The 18824-nt window shown below is 37.8% G+C and overlaps 1 protein-coding gene across 1 annotated transcript; it reads right to left on the bottom strand.

Moving 5' to 3' along the window:
- Window positions 1-2380: 2380 nt before the first annotated feature.
- LOC306856251 (phosphoglycerate kinase 1-like) lies at window positions 2381-18240 on the bottom strand. Its single transcript, XM_079395407.1, has 10 exons — window positions 18082-18240; window positions 16695-16745; window positions 16122-16277; window positions 15744-15888; window positions 6602-6705; window positions 6380-6499; window positions 5328-5442; window positions 4818-4997; window positions 4556-4733; window positions 2381-3766 (listed from the first exon to the last, which is right to left on the bottom strand). Exons 1-10 carry the CDS (start codon window positions 18144-18146, stop codon window positions 3627-3629), a joined length of 1254 nt encoding a protein of 417 aa, XP_079251533.1. The 5' UTR covers window positions 18147-18240; the 3' UTR covers window positions 2381-3626.
- Between the last annotated feature and the right edge of the window lie 584 nt (window positions 18241-18824).

Below are 18824 nucleotides of genomic sequence, written 5' to 3'. Positions count from 1 at the left end.
ACTGCATTTGCAAAAGCTTAATGATAATGGCATGACATCAGGCGGTGCTTAAAACATGCCTTTCTACTAAATAAACATAGCACACCCTATAATGCCTCTATCCTTTCTTACTTTCTAAGATGAATAGCTCCACATTCGTTTGAAGTAATGGTAAATGTTCAATGGAAGTGTTTATTTGGGGGTTTTGAATGCAACAAAGGATTGTTACTAACAGGCCTAAACCTGTACAATAAACATATTACCAGTCCCTACCATACTGAGAAACAGACTACCGCAAAAATATTGAGATATATTTGCAACAATTACTCATGTAAATTAATTCACACATATGCAGCGACATTGTGTCAAGGCAGGTAATTTAAAAAAGTTAAAACCATGCCTGGAAGTGTCTTTTAAACATAAAAGAAAAAAAGTCTTACCTAAAACTGAACCAGTGACTTCCAAAAGATCTAATCCAGAAACTTCATTTTCTGTGAAGACAAATGTAAAACTATATTTATGTACTCTATTAATCTTTTGAGAAGTAAAAAAAAAAAAAAAAATTCATTTTGAGGAGTATATAACAATTGTGTTTGAGGTAGAAATAAAATGGCATCACAACACTATTGCAAACATAGTTATGTGAATCTCCAAAAATCATTAAAGTTGAAAACTGTAATTGAGCGCCCTCTTGTGATTGCGCCAAGTTTAACAAGAAAAAGATTACTTGAAGTACAATACAAAATGTTAAAGTCTTTGTGATGCAACTCTTTAGATGTTCGATGAAAATGAATCCCCTCACCCATAAAACTCTGCGCATATTGAGGAAATCCAATATGCTTTATCCATGTGGACACTTGATCTGGGCTCCAGTCCTCGACTGAAAACATGCTTGCATTTACAGTCTCTCCTTCTGCATCGTTTCTTCCTTAAAAAACACATTACAAAAGTAATGGATATAACATACAAATAATAAACAATTCACTAACATAAAGATTTCGACTTCAGGTTGTTTACCAAAGTTACTGGTTGAAGTGGAGTAGCTATAAAATCCTATGAAATCCATTTTATTGGCTCAACGCACATGTACAGTAAACTATTAATCTGATCTCCATCTTCCACTGCTGCATGTCCTAAGAAAGAGACGCCCATAGTCTTTACTGACTCACTGTTCACGTGTGCACGGTCCTAATTAACAGATTACTGCGGCTAAAAAGAACAAAACATATTTTACCTTAATCCCAAAACAACCCTGCACTTTTCGCTCACAGCTGTTGTTGAATGACGCATACACACCTCGGCAGGTGAGGGCGGAGCTAATACAGTGCCGTGCATTATGGGAAATGTAGTCTAGAGTCTACTAGCTGCAACAACACCTTAATCACGCGACCAGTACGACAGAACATTAAGTCACCTTTCTAGGTTAATTTCAAAGAAAGTTCGGTGTAGTACAGCTGTTTTACTTACTCAAAACAATAACGAAGACTCATATAACGGTAAAAAAATAAAAAAAAATAAAACATTTGTGATAAAGTTGGATAGGGCCTATATTTATAGCATATAGTGTGAATTCAGGTAATGTGAGACTTTTTATTATAGCTTGTAACTTAGATACCCATAGGTTTTTCGTTTCTTTTATTACCTTTCTTAAATTTAAGGTCCAGCTGTAATATTTTCATTAGAATACAGTTAAAATTGTGTGTTGTTTAGAAGGTATATACCAGGGTTTCTCAAATCTTTCCCTGGAGGGCCAATGTGATCAAACTCTCAAACCTGTGATTTTCTAATGATCTTGAAGACTCTGATTAGCATGCTCAGGTGTGTTTGATTAGGGTTAGAGCTAAACTCTGCAGGAGTGGGCCAGATTTGAGGATGCCTGGTATATACCAATAAACATTTTAAAATTATACAGGTCTGGTAAAATGGAGAGATAATAAATACAGACTTTTTGTCTTTTTTTTTTTTTGTGAAATTACAAAACACCTTATTTTTTTCCTAACCTAACCAACACGAAAAACATACAGCCCAGACCCGGGGGTAAAATTGATAAGTTCACATAATTTATGCATAAAAATGTGTAGACATTAAATTAGATTAAATCTAACAGAATACTGATGAAAATGACCTCAACATATTAAAAATGTGACCATAACAAAAAAAGTGAATAAGAGAAAAATTACATTTAAAATGTAATATTGTATATAAAAAAAAAAAGAAGTTTTTCAAACTTTAAACCATTAGGCTATTATGAACATTTTAAAGTTTTATACTCTTTAACTATTTAAAGTTAAAGAATATAGCTCTTTATACTATTTAACTGTTTCCTAAAACATCAGTTCTACATGTCAATGATAAAACAATCAGTGAATGTCAGTTTAATGAACGTGAGGACAGTTAATGAAGGTTTAAGGTGGACCACTTTACCTGAAATCCACTAGTCCATTTTATTAAGCCAAAGTGGGTCAGCAATATTTAACCACCTTAAACGAAAATTTTATATTTATACATACCAACTTTATAAAATGTATTTTTTGCTTTTTAATCCATGTAACTACAGTAACAAATACTACAAGTGTTGTCACAGTAATATTTTGAAATTAAAATCTGAATGTCAAAGGGAATTTACCTTCCATGATAATGGAGTCCTCCTTTGAGGTGTAGGTATAGTCACCAGGATCATGTTGCATCAGCCAAGCCTATTTTACCTTCTTTTTTTTTTTTTAAAGTGTTCCTTTAAAGGCCATATTTATGCTCTGAAAGTGTAATCCTAATGAGCTCAGTACAATCAAGCTTAAATTGCCCACCTGACACAATTTCACCCAAGAACTTTCTAGAGAGCGGTGTGATAATATATGTAATAATGTTTACACTTTACATTGCTTTACGTTGAATTCCCACTAATATATATATATATGGCAATAATATAGTTTAAATTATGCATCATTATAGTGGTTTGTTAATATGCTCATTTCTGGTAACTTTACCATCTCTCATAATACCATACTACCTATCGGGTGCAGACACACACACACAAAAAAAAAAAATATTATTAATTTTTTATTATTTTCCTCATTCTTACTCCACGACAGGTTGCCTGGGTCTAACATTAGCCCATCATAATTCCAGTGCGGAACATCTCTCTCATAAGCTGCAGGTCTAGGATGATAAGTGCAATATGGGGAGGAAAGTTTCTACAGTATTACACATACTCAACATCTGTGGGGAGGCCACAAATAATCAAATATAAACTTTAGAATCACAACACACAACAATTACACTATGCACACATTCAGACTACAATAACACTTAAGCAGGTAAAGCAAATGACCCATCTCTCGAATATAACAATCATAACGGGAACAGCCATTAATGCTGAGGTCAACCTTTCGCTCATAATGGATGAAAACATCTTGAATGAGAAACACTAAGTTATTTGATGGAAGAAAAGCAAATGGATTATGTGAATGTGCATGAGTCAACAGGTCAGAGAGTCTAACACAGCATACTGTTAGCTGTCCATAGAGAGTGAAGTAGTTGTCATTTGCATCCTGACAGGTGATAGAATGCTGAACAAACGCTGAGTGAGTAAGGATGACAGCTTCTTGGGAGATGAGCACCCAACCTCTGGCAGAAGAGGCTCAGAGCAATTATACGTTGCTGAGGGCTTCAACACCAGGCAACACTTTCCCCTCCAGCAGCTCCAGACTAGCTCCGCCTCCTGTGCTCACATGACTGACCTTGTCTTCTGTGTCCCACTTGGCACAGCAGGTTGCGGTGTCTCCCCCACCTGAATTTAAAAGAGACAAAGATGTCATTTAGTTCATTACAGTGGTCGACCGATATGGCTTTTTTTTTACCGATATTTTAGAGAGCCAGGTGGCCAATAAAAGCCAATATAGAACTATACATCACACCATTTAATTTAAGGATAGTAAATAACATGCATAAATTCTGCAATTAAATTTATATTTGTGAGATATTTATTAATTAGAAATGAATAATTTGGAAATTAATCTATTTGAAATCATTTGAACTTAAATTTCAAATAGGAACTACCCGATTCCGTAATAAGTCGTTAAAAATTATGAACTAAAAAAAAAAAAAAAAAAAAAAAAAAAAAAAAAAGTAACATCAGTCATTTGATAAGTCTGTGTAGGCTGGGAATCATATTTTCACAAAGAAGTCAGCTCGCAGTGAATATGACATAACGGTAAACTGGATATAGCACAGCATAGTTTGAGATTTAAACAAGAAGTTCTAAAAGCTAGACTTGCCAAGACTTGTGGCAATAAACTTGTGATAGTATATGAATTAAGAGTCGCAGCATTTGCATTTCAATTATTAGAAAGAACTTTTATACAAAGACTAAGAAAGACAGAATGTGAGCTCATGCGAGTCTGCACTCAGAAGCTGAATAAAAGTCCTGTTCATTACAATTGTCGGACAATGCTGATAATTAAAAATACTAGCTGATAATATTGGCCCTGGAAATATATCGGTCAACCACCGGTCTATTAGATGCGTGTCATTACATGCATTTCAGGCAAGAACTTAAACAATGAAATGAAAATCTTACCAATAATGGTGATGCAGCCATTTTTGGTCGCTTCTACTACTTTGTCCATCAAGTTCTTGGTTCCACGAGAGAAGTTGTCCCACTCAAACACACCAACAGGTCCATTCCACACAATCTGCTTGGCTCTGGCTACAGCCTCTGCATAGAGCTTTGAGCTCTCAGAAGCACAGTCTAGACCCTGGACAGAAGGAGAACCATTTATAGTTCACTTCAGAGGAAGAGATCATATAACTCTAAACAATCTAACATTTGTCCGCCTTACCATCCAGCCAGCTGGAATACCATCGGCTACTGATGCAGACCCCGTCACCGCCTTCTCGTCAAACTTATCTGCAGTGACGAAGTCCACAGGAAGTGTGATCTTCACGCCATTCTTCTCAGCCTTAGCCATGAGGTCTTTCACAATTTTGGCACCCTCGTCATCAAACAGGGAAGTGCCAATCTGAGCACAACAAGTGAACAATTTTAAAACTCAATGGAGGTACTTCAGAAAACACCTTTATGCAATATACGTGGGTAAGATCATGGATTAAAAAAAAAAAAAGAGGGTGTTACAGATTTCACATATATTATAGTCATATTGTCAATTATAAAGCACTGTTATAACAATTTATTTTACAATGTTTATTTTAGCCTAATTTATTTTATTCTCTTTTTTTGGCAATGGGACATTTCATATATACATTTCTATAATACACCGATTCATTTATAAAAATAAAACATAAGTTGGGGACTTTAGTTTGCAGTAGTTAGTTAGCTTCAAACCACTCACCTCCATGTTCTTGAGAACCTTGAGGAAGGTAAAGGCCATTCCTCCACCAATGATCATCTCATTCACCTTGTCCAACATGTTGTTGATCAGCTGAATCTTATCTTTGACCTTAGCGCTGTATGATCAAAGCAACAAATCAAACAAAGCCTTTAATGAAATGCTCATTTTTAAATGTAAATCTTTTTGGAATGAAACTGAGAAACTTCCGCCTCTAAGAAACTACAGGAAGTGCCCTAGAACTGTTTATTTATGAGACAAGTTTAAGGATTGTTGTTCATTGCAGTACAGCTTATCAGTGGGCCAGTTTCCTCACTGAACTTTGTTACTGGGACAAACCCCAGACGCAGACTGCTTCAGTCACAACTGCAAATGAGTGATGGTCGGCCAATGAATATGCAGGGGTGGATGCTTTCAGGGAAAAAAATAAATAAAATAGAGACATTGTATGCGTCCAAGTTGTGCAACGGTCTGGACTCTGATTTCTGCAATTCATCTGCACGGAATCCTCCATTTCCACAAGAACACTTTGTAGTGATCACTGCCAATTCGTTTTAAGGGAGTTCCATCATTGCATCCTGCATAGTTGCATCAAAAAGGTTTCAGCCTTTCACCAACAGGCATGAAACTATGAAAAGGAAGACATCTACAAATGTTTAAATTAATACCATTCTTTTTACTGCCACATATGTGAGGTGAGGCTTAAAGAACAGAAGAGCAAAAAGGATATGGTCACACATCCTACTGTTGCATAAGAGGCTAAACTCATCTATTCCTGGACTGTCACTGATGCTTTCTGAAGGTTTTCTTCAAGTGAGCGAGGACAGATGCATTCTAGTAAAGCATCTCATATTATCCGACATCATACTGTATCTGGTGAACATTTAGCTTTTAACATTGACCAGAATACTGAGCTGAACTCCTTTCTTTTGATCATGGACAAGATCATGCAAGGTCTTTTGGGGTTTTTTATAACTAAACTTGGTTAAAACGTATCCTCTTAGGATAGTATTCAGAACTAAAATTATGAACTACCAAAGTACTCCAATACTCACCCTCCGAGAATGGCCAAGAAAGGCCTCTGTGGTTTCTCGAGGGCCATGGCAAAGTAGTCCAACTCCTTCTTCATCAGAAAACCAGCTGCCTTCTGAGGGAGATTCACTCCAACCATGGAGCTAGAGTGAGACATTAGACATGAAAATCAAAGGAGAAAAAACAACACAAGTCTAAACTTTATCATTTCTATTTTTCTATCACTGTTTCATGTAATAGAGCACCTATGAGCTCTGTGAGCAGTTCCAAAGGCATCATTGACGTAGACATCACCCAGCTTGGACAGGGAGGCTCGGAAAGAATTGATTTCCTCCTGGCTTGCTTTGGTCTAAGAGAAAAGCAAAATCATTTATAGGTCAAATCCCACTTTGAGAGTACAAATTGCATTAATCAGAATCAGAATGAGCTTTATTGGCCAAGTACGTTTACACATACAAGGAATGTTTTGGTGACAGAAGCTCCACAGTGCAACAGAGAGACAGCAACAGGACACGGATAATAAAAGAATAATATACAAATATCCAAATAGGCAATGTACAAAGCAGCAAAAATACTAATATAGACATCAATATATAGTATGTGCAAATTAGAAATGAGAAAGTAAAAATAAAATAAGTGAGTGTGGTGAATGGATAATGTATTATAGTTGTGTGTTCCACGCTTATTGAGTGTTCATGAGATGGAGTGCCTGAGGGAAGAAACTGTTCCTGTGTCTGGTCGTTCTGGTGCTCAGAGCTCTGTAGCATCGACCAGACAGTAACAATTCAAAGAGGGAGTGTGCTGGATGTGAGGGGTCTAGAGTGATTTTACCAGCCCTTTTGCTCGCTCTGGATAAGTACAGTTCTTGGAGAGTTGTACCAATGATTCGCTCAGCAGTCCGGACTACTCTCCGTAGTCTTCTGAGGTCAGATTTGGTAGCTGAGCTGAATCAGACAGTTATTGAAGTGCAGAGGATAGATTCAATGATGGCAGAGTAGAACTGTTTCAGCAGCTCCTGTGGCAGGTTGAACTTCCTCAGCTGGCGAAGAAAGTACAACCTCTGCTGGGCCTTCCTGACAATGGAGTCCATGTGAATATCCCACTTCAGGTCCTGGGAGATGGTGGTGCCCAGGAATCTTAATGACTCCACTGCAGTCACAGTGCTGTTCATGATGGTGAGTGGGGGGAGAGCAGGGGGGTTTCTCCTGAAGTCCACCATCATCTCCACAGTTTTGAGCGTGTTAAGCTCCAGGTTGTTAAGACTGCACCAGACAGCCAGCTTCTTAACCTCCTGTCTGTAAGCAGACTCATCACCGTCCTGGATGAGGCCGATCAGTGTGGTGCCATCTGCAAACTTCAGGAGCTTGACAGAGGGGTCTTTAGATGTGCAGTCGCTGGTGTAGAGGGAGAAGAGCAGCGGGGACAGAACGCAGCCCTGAGGAGCTCCAGTGCTGATGGTACGAGTGCTGGATGTGAATTTACCAAGCTTTACTAGCTGCTGTCTGTCTGTCAGGAAGCTGTTGATCCACTGGCAGACGGAGGTGTGGACGGAGTTTATTCTGAAGGGTTTCCGTGATGGTGTTAAAAGCGGAGCTGAAGTCCACAAACAGGATCCTCACATACAGTGGGGCAAATAAGTATTTGATACACGGGTGATTTTTCAGGTTTTCCCACTTACAAAGAATGGAGAGATCTGTAATTTTCATCGTAGGTGCACCTCAACTGTGAGAAACAGAATATAAAACAAAAATCCAGAAAATCACATAGTATGATTTTTGAATAATTAATTTCCATTTTATTGCATGAAATAAGTATTTGATACAATAGAGAAATAGAACTTAATATTTGGTACAGAAACCTGTGTTTACAATTACAGAGGTCAGATGTTTCCTGTAGTTCTTGACCAGGTTTGCACACACTGCAGCAGGGATTTTTGCCCACTCCTCCATACAGGTCTTCTCCAGATTTTTGGGCTGTCTCTGGGCAACAGAGACAGCCCAAATTTCTATTGGGTTCAGGTCTGGAGACTGGCTAGGCCACTCCAGGACCTTGAAATGCTTCTTACGAAGCCACTCCTTAGTTGCCCTTGCTGTGTGTTTGGGGTCATTGTCATGCTGGAAGACCCAGCCGTGAGAAAATAGTGCGATACATGGCCCCATCCATCCTCCCCTCAATATGGTGCAGTCGTCCTGTCCCATTTGCAGAAAAGCACCCCCAAAGCATGATGTTTCCACCCCCATGATTCACGGTTGGGATGGTGTTCTTGGGATTGTACCCATCCTTCTTCCTCCAAACACGGCGAGTGGAGTTTATACTAAAAAAGTTCTATTTTGGTCTCATCTGACCACATGACCTTCTCCCATGCCTCCTGTGGATCATCCAGATGGTCTTTGGCAAACTTCAGACGGGCCTGGACATGTGCTGGCTTGAGCAGGGGGACCTTGCGAGCGCTGCAGGATTTTAATCCATGACGGTGTAGTGTGTTACTAATGGTAACCATTGAGACTGTGGTTCCAGCTCTCTTCAGGTCATTGACCAGGTCCTCCCATGTAGTTCTAGGCTGATCCCTCACCTTTCTCCGGATCCTTGATACTCCACGAGGTGCTTTAACGGTATTCTTATCGGTACTTTTTGTTTTACTTTGTTCATATTCTTACAGCATCTTATCTTATGTATATAAAACACTAAAAATGCCTGCACTTCATCAATTTGTAAATGCACCAGTGTGCAGGTATTTTTAGTGTTTTATATACATAAGATAAGATACAGTAACAACATGAACAAAGAAACAAAGTAAAACAAACTGACAAATACAATAAAACAAACACACAAACGAAATGAAATAAACAGTGCTTTCATTTTTCCATGAAGGTCTACTAATATTAATGTTCAGGTAAGTAATATACAAAATAAATCTAAAAGTAATCAGATGTAAATGAGCACTGCATAGTTTTCACTGTATGTAGCTACTGATAGATTCATGCTTATTAAAGCTATAACGTTGTTCAGATTAAGAGCTGTGGGTGATTTTCTCTTTGCATTTTGTTCTTTGATTAACATTGATGGCTCAAGCTCCAGTCTGATACTTTAAGACAATATATTGACACGCATCGGATTTTCTCCCAGCTGTTCTCGTCCACTTAAAAGATAAAAGTGAAGACTCTCATGACCGGCCATTTTGACACATTTTGTGTGTATTTTCTGGCATATTTTTGTGTGTTATTTCGACGCGCCCGAAGCTCAAAGTGTACTTTGCTTGTCCGTTTTGGAGCACGCCGCTGCGCAGGCACACGCGCGCGCACACACACATTTCAGCCTGGGGAACAGCGTCACTTGTTCAGATTGTACTCTCAACGTTTTACTATCAAATATGTCCTGCAATGTAGCAACAGTAAAGACGGCATTTTATAACAATCACTGATTGAGCTGATTCAGATGTTAAGTTTTGGTTCGGAGGAACGAAGGGAGTTGTGCTAGAAGAAATGCGGATAATCCTTGGAAGCCAAAATCGAGAAAAAAATAAATAAAATTATAATATTATATATATATATATATATATATATATATATAGGGAGAGAGAGAGAGAGAAACAATAAATGTATGTGCGTTTTCTTAATTTCTCCAATACCGACAGAAGTACTGATAACGTCAGAGCTTATCGATACTCCGGTCTTTCATAATTTAGCCCCGAGACCGATTTAATACAGACTTTCGGTACCCATCCCTAGTCCAGATGCTTCAGGATGAAGTGCAGTCTCATGTTGACTGCATCATCCACAGACCGGTTTGTGCTGTAGGCAAACTGCAGGGGGTCCAGTAAGGGTCCGGTAATGTCCTTTAGATAAGCCAAAACCAGTCTTTCAAATGATTTCATGGCTACAGACGTTAGGGCCACAGGTCTGTAGTCATTAAGTCCAGTAATTTTGGGTTTCTTTGGGACGGGGATGATGGTGGAGCGTTTGAAGCATGAGGGGACTTCACACAACTCCAGTGATCGGTTGAAGATCTGTGTGAAGATTGAATTGGCTCCGATCTCCTTTTCCAGTGTGTATTTGGCCTGTTTGTACAAGACTTTATCCCCCTTTCTGTAAGCATCTTCTTTGGCCTGACGGAGCTGTCTGAGTTTTGGAGTGAACCATGGTTTGTCATTGTTGTAGAATAGATGAGTCCTGTTAGGAATGCACATATCCTCACAGAAACTGATATAAGATGTTAGTCTCTGTGAGCTCGTCCAGATCGATGGCAGCGGCTTCAAAAACAGTCCAGGCTTGTAGATCCCGCTCCGTTTCATTAGTCCATCTTTTAACAGATCTTAATACAGGCTTTGCAGATTTAAGTTTCTGCCTGTAGGACGGTATAAGATGAACCAAATAGTGATCAGAGAGTGCTAAAGCTGCTCGTTGAACCGAGTGATATGCATCCTTTATCGCTGTGTAACAGTCATCCAGTATATTACTGTCTCTGGTGGGACATGTGATGTGCTGTCTAATACTGAACTGCAATTTCTGTAAAAATGTCTGAAATGTGGGATATAAACTCACAATTGAGTTATGAAGTCCAATTCTGAGGGTTAAAAAAAACCAAAAACACTTTTTATACTATTGCGAGTTTCTCTCATTCAATTCTGACTTTGTAACTTACAACTGCGTGTTATCAAATCATAACTGGACTACAAGTCACAATTGTTAGATATAAACTCAATTCTTATTAAAAAAAAAAAAAGAATAAAAAAAAAAAAAGTCAGAATTATGAGTCACAATTATCTTTTTAAATTTAGATTTAAAATTTCCCATAGATTTGTCCGTTCAAATCAATGCATAAAAATGGCAGGCGGGCTTGAGTGAAAACGCAAAGTTACCCCTCGTCGCCAAAAATAAATAAATCACTTAAATAGTATGTGAATGTTTGTGTCAGTCTGAAAAACCCACTAACAACAGTTCATTCAAATTAAAATATTTAAAAATCACAATGTACTGGATGGACTTTAGTTCGATAAACATAATCCCATTCCCGCCCATTGGTCGAACCAATCTTGCCATGCAATGTGCACATTTCGAAACGTGTAAACCAAAAAATGGCGTACTTATGGTTGTCTTTGGGATTAAAATACTTTCTCCAGTTTACTATGCAGTTACAGTAGGATCTGGATCAAAACCACCCTACATATAGTTATGATCAAATTACTGCTGTCCACATGCACTCAAAGTTCATGACTTCTGAACTGTGAATGAAAGGTTACACAAGTGCCTAGAAAATGCCAAGCACAAGTTCACTGCAGTCGCCTGCCAGCAAAGAACATTGCAGTTCCTATGTCTCTTTCTATGCTCCCCAATTCATCTCTCTCTTTCTCTTCTCCCCTTCCCAGTCTGCATTCCAGCCAGGGCTCCGAGGACCAGAAAAGCCACATGATCACATATGACCTTCCTATAAAATGTCAATAGGTCAGCTGTGTACAGTCTCTCTGCATGCGCGCAAAGCCACCAACTGCCTTTAACAGAGTAGCTTGTGCTTTATAGATAAGCTTCGACTTATGATAAAAGCCAATTATTCGCTTCTTGAGCCAAAACAGAATGATTTAGTGAGAGATTTGTGAAACTAGCCTACTTTTAGAGGGCTTCCTTTACGGATTAGTTGATATTAAATATCATCAGTTGTAAGAGTCCCTATAACAAATACCCTATTCACATTTCTCACTTTTTTTTTTGAGCACATGGCATTTAAAACCATACATCCTACTACCACAGGACCTTACAAGGTCTTAAATTCAGTTTAATCAGTTTTATTTGTTTTTTAAAGCAAAGTCAAAAGCAAACAGAAAAAAAATAAGTCATACAATTAACAAGAAGCTGTGTGTGACATTTAAGGTTAAAAATCTAGACAAAATCTAAAATGTATTCAGCTAACACTTTTTTTTTTATAAATACATCAGTTAAACATCTCTGAATAACACTGTTGTATATTTGGGTTAAAAACAGTACCGTTCAATAAAAATTGTTTAACAGACATTGTAGTTAAGTCATTGTTTTAATCAGTATATTTAATGTTTATAGCAAAACTCTTAATTTCTCATTTTAAGAGGTCTTAAATGTGTAGAAGTTAAAACAGCACTGTAATGCATTCAACAGGCTCACAGTTTTGGGTTTACTTTGCAATGCTTACTTTATGGTGTTTATATTTTAATGTTTTATCTCCCTCATCTTTTTTATTTAGCAGCTGGAGGTAGTAAATCATAGACATTTAAAATAAGAGTCTTATTGCATTTTAGACTAGTCTATAATTAAAAGATGCATTCTGCGTAAATTCTTTTCTGGATAGCTGTGGCATTTTTTGTGGTATTCAACAAGGTATGCGTGACAACCAGGGCCTGAAATTAACACCCGACCACGCGCCAAATGCGGGTGAACTTTGCAATTGGTGGGTAAAACTGTCAATCTACCTGCCACATTGGCGGGTAGCCAATGAGAATTGAGTGATTCATTAGTTGTTTTTTAGCGTCTTTTTTTTTTTTTTTTAGCAGCTCAAAATGTGGCGGCACATTACTGGGGTAAAGAGGTCAGCTGAAACGAACAACCAACAAAAAGATGAGGATGAGTCAAAGAAAAGTAATAGATGACGTTTTAATACAAAGTGGACAATAGGCGACAACGGCAAGGTTCGTGAGTGGCTGATTTATGACCGCAGTACAGATGAAATGTATGGCTCAGAGAAAGCGAAGTCAAATATCCTTTTGTAATCAGGACTAAAAACTTAAAATTAGAAGCAATTAATGTTGGGAGTTGGGAACCAGTGAGAAAATGCCCGGTACCCGGTAACTTTACCAGTAATATTAATTTAGTTCTGCTTAACGGTTCCTGAAGGCTGTAATTAACAGTTGCCAGGAACTGTCTACTGACTAAATCAGCCATCAACACAGTGTGTGTGATTTGTTTACATACAAGCTGCGGTAACTTAGGTCTAACTTATATCTGTTGAGTTAGCACGGTGTGTGTGTGTGTGTGTGTGTGTGTGTATACCTGTTTTTCTATCCCGGTGTGACTATGACATATGACTATGTCTGTGACACAGCAAATCAATGAATAAAAAGATTTTAAAAAATATATATATAGTCTAAGAGTTATTATTACTTATGATTTTGTTAATAACGTGTATTCTTACAAGTTAAAGAATAATGTTTGTGTGATTTCTATTTTTCACCTTTATGAGGCAAAAAAAACAAAACAAAACAAAAACTGGCTGGTAAAAAGTTACTGTGGCAGGTGGTCTAAAACGTTAACTTCAAGCCCTGGTGACAACACAAAACCAGTCGTAAGGGTCAATTTTTTAAAACAGATTTATACATAAAGCTGAATAAATAAGCTTTCCATTGATGTATGGTTTGTTAGGATAGGACAATATCTGGCTGAGATACAACTACAGGTGCATCTGAAAAAATTTGAATATCGTGAAAGTTCTTTTTTTTGGTAACTTGTTTCAAAAAGTGAAACTTTCATATTTTCTAGATTCATTACGTAAAGCAAAACATTCCAAAAGTTTTTTGTTTTAATTTTGATGATTAGAGCTTAAAGCTCATGAGACAAAATCCAGTATCTCAAAATATTAGAATATTTCCTAAGATCAATCAAAAAAAAAAAAAAAAAAAATTAGCAAAACGCAAAAGTTCAAGTTCTTTAAAGCATGTTCATTTCTGCACTCAATTCTTGGTCAGGGCTCCTTTAGCACAAACTCCAGCGTCAGTCAGGTGTGGCATGGAAGCGATCAGCCTGTGGCTCTGCTGAGGCACTATTGAGCCTTCAGCTTGTCCGTATTGTTGGATCGACTGTTTCTCATCTTTCTCTTGAAAATATACCATAGATCCCATACGGGGTTCAGGTCAGGCATGTTGGCTGGCCAATCAAGGACAGTAATATCATGGTCAGGAAACCACTTGGAAGGGTTTTTGGCACTGTGGGCAGGTGCTAAAATCCTGCTGGAAAAGGAAATCAGCATCTCCATAAAGCTTGTCAGCAGATGGAAGTATAAAGTGCTCAAATCTCCTCGTAGATGGCTGCATTGACTTTGGACTTGATAAAACACAATGGACCAACACCAGCAGACGTCACGGCACCCCAAATCATCACTGACTTCAGAAACTTCACACTGGACTTCAAGCAGCTTTGATTCGGTGCCTCTCCACTCTTCCTCCAGACCTTGATTTCCAAATGAAATGCAAAACTTTTATCTGAAAAGGACTATGGACCACTGAGCAACAGTCCAGTTCTTTTTCTCTTTAGCCCAGGTAAGATGCTTCTGACGTTGTTTCTGTTTCAGAAGTGGCTTCGTAGCCCTTTTCCTGAAGACGTCTGAGCGTGGTGACTCTTGATGCACTGACTCCAGCTTCAGTCCACACCTTGTGAAACTCTCCCAAGTGTTTGAATCAGCTTTGCTTGACAGTATTCTCAAGCTTGCGGTCATCCCTGTTGCTTGTGCACCCATTCCTACCCAAATTCTTCCTTCCAGTCAACTTTGCATTTAATATGCTTTGATACAGCACTCTGTGAACAGCCACTCCTTTCAGTAATGACCTTCTGTGACTTACCCTCTTTGTGGAGGGTGTCAATGACTATCTTCTGGATTATTGCCAAGTCAGCAGTCTTCCCCATTATCATGGTTTCAAAGAACAAGAGATACCCGGAATTTATACTGTAGAGATGGTCATTTATTGAAACTGTAAAAATGTAAATATTCTAATATTTTGAGATATTGGATTTTTGACTTTCATGAGCTGTAAGGTTAAACAAAATAAAATAAAAATTCTCATGATATTCAAATTTTTTGAGATGCACCTGTATTAGAAAATCTGGAATCTGAGGGTGCAAAAAAAAAAAAAAAAAAAAAAAAAAAGTTTTGATATACTTAATATCCTAATGATTCTTGGCATAAACGAAAAATCGATTATTTTGACCCATGCAATGTATTGTTTGACTACAAATATACCCGTGTGACTATTATGACTGGTTTTGTGCTCCAGGGTCACATTTGACATTTAATTCAACGTAAACTCTTGTGGCTTCTCTTTGGGCTACCCTGAATGTAATATATGATAGATATACAGTCAAACTAAATTCAGACACCAGATGTAATTTTTGACTAGTGTCTGCAGGACACTCTAGTTCATTTATGCAAGTGAGGATAGTAAAATAGAGTAAACTGTGACAAAACTCTTCATTCAGTGGACTACAAGTAAAATACATGATTTATTTAGAGATTGTGGAATCTGCTCTGTATGGACCGTATTGATTTTATTTGTGCAGGTCTTAAAAGTCTTCCATCTGATTTTAAGAACTCTGCAAAAACTCTGTTGGATGACCAAGCACTTTCTGCAGAGCCACTGCTGTACGACACACTGACCTTGTTACCCGATGCGTCTTTGCCCTTGCCCTCCTCTGCCACATGGAACCGCAGGTTCTCCAGCAGAATGACAGAACCTGCAGGTGGGTCTGCACAGGCTTTCTCCACATCTGGACCCACACAGTCCTTCAGGAACTGAATGTCTCTTCATAAGCAAATTAAACAGCAAGGTTGGTGGCGAAGAAATAAGTTAAATTATGCATGCATTGCTATTAAGATGTCAGCTTGAGAATGATTTTCTACCATACATTTGTAATGTTTATGCTGTAAAGCTATATAACATCACTGTTGTCAAACAGATGTAGCTTGAAGGTTTATATTATTTCTAACTGATGGTGTATTACGTGTAGGTTATAAGTCTATATTGAACTTGCTTACTTTCCCAGCAGGTTCTTGAGTTCTGCAGCCACAGGCTCCAGAGAGTACTTGTCTGGCATGGGGACTCCATCAGGCCGGCCCAAGTGGCTCATCAGGACTACAGCTTTGGCCCCATTATCTAAACAATACTGAATTGATGGGACTGCAGCCTTGATTCTGATGAGAGCATATATAATATTAGTAACAAATTCTGTATCATGTGGCCAACATGTCCTTTTCAACAGTGAGCCAGTGCTATATAAATATAACAAAAGAAAATACATTTCATAATCATAAATTGGTATTTTTGCCTCAAACAGCATTTCAAAAGTACTGTTAACATTATATAAACTGTTAATTTCTTTGTTGAAATAGTAATTACAAGTAAATCTCAAAGGTCTAGAATTGTATTAGTTCTTTAATATTTTGCAAGACTATATAGACATGAATGAATAAATGATAATATAAACAAAGCTGTGGGTCCATTTTAATGATAAAAACATTGCAATAAATCGACAGGATCAGGATGTGAAATAACCATTATTGGAAAGACAATTTTTTTTTAAATTAAAATATCAGCAATATCCATCTCACCTCTGGTTATTTGTTATCGTCTTGTCCTTCATAGGGACGTTGAAGTCAACCCTATGGAGAGAGAGAAAAGTAAATCAATCTACTGGAGAATTAGCTAAATAAACAAATACCATGATTTAATTGATTACATAGCTCCTTCATTATTTGAAAAAAAAAAAAAAAAATTCAGAAACAATTTAAAATAAGACATGAAAAATATCCTCAGCACTCATTAATATCAATGTATCTCTTTAGCTTTCATTTTAAATGTCTATGAAAAAGACCACTAAATTAATAAAAATATACACATTAAGCTATTTTAATCAATAAAAAGCAACTAAATCTATAAGCCATCTGATCAGTCTCACTATTAGCTACATGTATAGGAGTACACACACTGCTGCACGTACACCCCGTCTCCATGACTACAGTGCATTATATAATACTGTAAAGCCCCCGAAAGCATTCAGGCGTGTTCAGGAAGAGTCACTGCTATAGATGCTGATGCACCGGCTACTGTAATATTATTAATATAAAATTAGACAATATTATAGCAGTTCGGAACCTGACAGTGATCGCAGTAAGAGCACGGGCCATTGCAACTGTAGAAATACATACAGACTCATCGTGAAAACTACTAATTACTTGTATAATTACTAATTATACATCATTTGGGTATTTATATAAGGGTGAAAAATGTTAACAGCAGACTGTGGGCGAGGCAGGATCCGCCAGTGTGGACTTTTAGCCAAAGGCTATTTGCTGACAGGCCTTTAGACTGGGTTCAGAATACCAAAGGTAATTTATGCAAATAGCTGCTGATGTCTTTTAGCGGAATATATTATAAACAATCTTCATTTATGAGCATGAATTGAAATACCTGGCATGCGTGAGGGAACACGTCACTAAATAAACGCGCATTTTGATATAAACCCGCCAGCACACGTACAAAAGACTTTATAAAACAGTACATGATGTAAAAACGTAACTTACTGGTTGTCGGTATAATACAAAAATGAAGTGACTATAGAGGCTTCCTGACTATTTGACATTTGTAGCTGGGTGGTGTCATTTCACCAAGACATTTTATAGCGTCTACAGAATGTGTGTGAGGTGTTTAAAGATCTGCTATTATTTTAATACAGAGTTATGACAGAAATTAGACGACTTGCACGTGCTTTTGGTGCATCTGCCATCCTGCACGTAACGTGACGCATGACACTTACACTTCCGGTTATCAAAGATTGAACTCGCTCGGCGTTCTTTGGCATAACCTTGAGCGATGCCAAAAAATCAAAATAAAGCTAAATTTTGATATGCCTACATTAAGCCATACAGCATAAATGAAGAGTACGAGCATGCTGATAAATCGTTTGTGAGTAATATAACGGTGACAATTCAGACTCACCTCATGATCACGCGTTTTCCTTTCAAGTCCACCTTGTCCAACGTGAGTTTGTTTGACAGAGACATTCTGGCGGTGGATTTGCAACAAATCTGTCCTTTGGTGGTGTGGTGCTGGGTAAGTTCCCGAATGAGCCTGACCTTAGCTTGATGCTGATGTACACAGTGTGGGCGGGGCTAATCGAGATATGCGGTTCTAAACGTAGCGCTCATTGGATATACTTGCTGTCAATCAATAATGCCTAACTGAGCGCAAAGGATGTCAGACAACGTGTTGCAATGTTGCTGCCCCCTATCTAGACACTCTCTCCTCATTTTTGTACTCATGGTTTAGTTTTAGTAATATACCCCCGGTTTCACAGACAAGGTTTAAGGCTAGTCCTAGACTAAAATCAAAATCTGAGCTGTTTCAACTGAAAGAAACTTGCACTGATTGATCGTAAAACATGTCAGTGCCTTAGTTTTGTCTTAAGATGTACACCAGTAATGCTTTTTTCCAAGGCATGTTTATAAAAATTACTTAAATGTCCTAAATGAACTATGGCCTAATCCTGGTTTAGGCTAAGCCCTGTCTATGAATCCGGGCCTTTTGGTGTATTTGGGGAAGGGTGGGGGTTAGGAGCATTTAATACATTTAATAACCAGAAGATCCCATCACAAAATGCTCTCATCTACATTTTAGTCCCATGCTGTATATGAAAGTATCATTTTGCCCGTGTCAAAATTAACGATTTTCATTCAGACTTA

The sequence above is a fragment of the Barbus barbus genome (genome assembly GCF_936440315.1).
Source record: "Barbus barbus genome assembly, chromosome: 36".
In the NCBI taxonomy this organism is placed as follows: domain Eukaryota; kingdom Metazoa; phylum Chordata; class Actinopteri; order Cypriniformes; family Cyprinidae; genus Barbus; species Barbus barbus.
The sequence above is the reverse complement of the archived record's forward strand: the minus strand, read 5'-3'. Positions and strand labels throughout refer to the sequence as shown.

Bases quoted from the DNA above. Each gene is read 5' to 3' on its own strand.
- LOC306856251 (XM_079395407.1), bottom strand. From the start codon at position 18,146: ATGTCTCTGTCAAACAAACTCACGTTGGACAAGGTGGACTTGAAAGGA. The intron at 4,998-5,327 runs GTGAGTGGTTTG...TGTTGTGCTCAG, and splicing joins AGGTTCTCAAGAACATGGAG to ATTGGCACTTCCCTGTTTGA. The intron at 3,767-4,555 runs GTAAGATTTTCA...TTTTAAATTCAG, and splicing joins TGGCTGCATCACCATTATTG to GTGGGGGAGACACCGCAACC.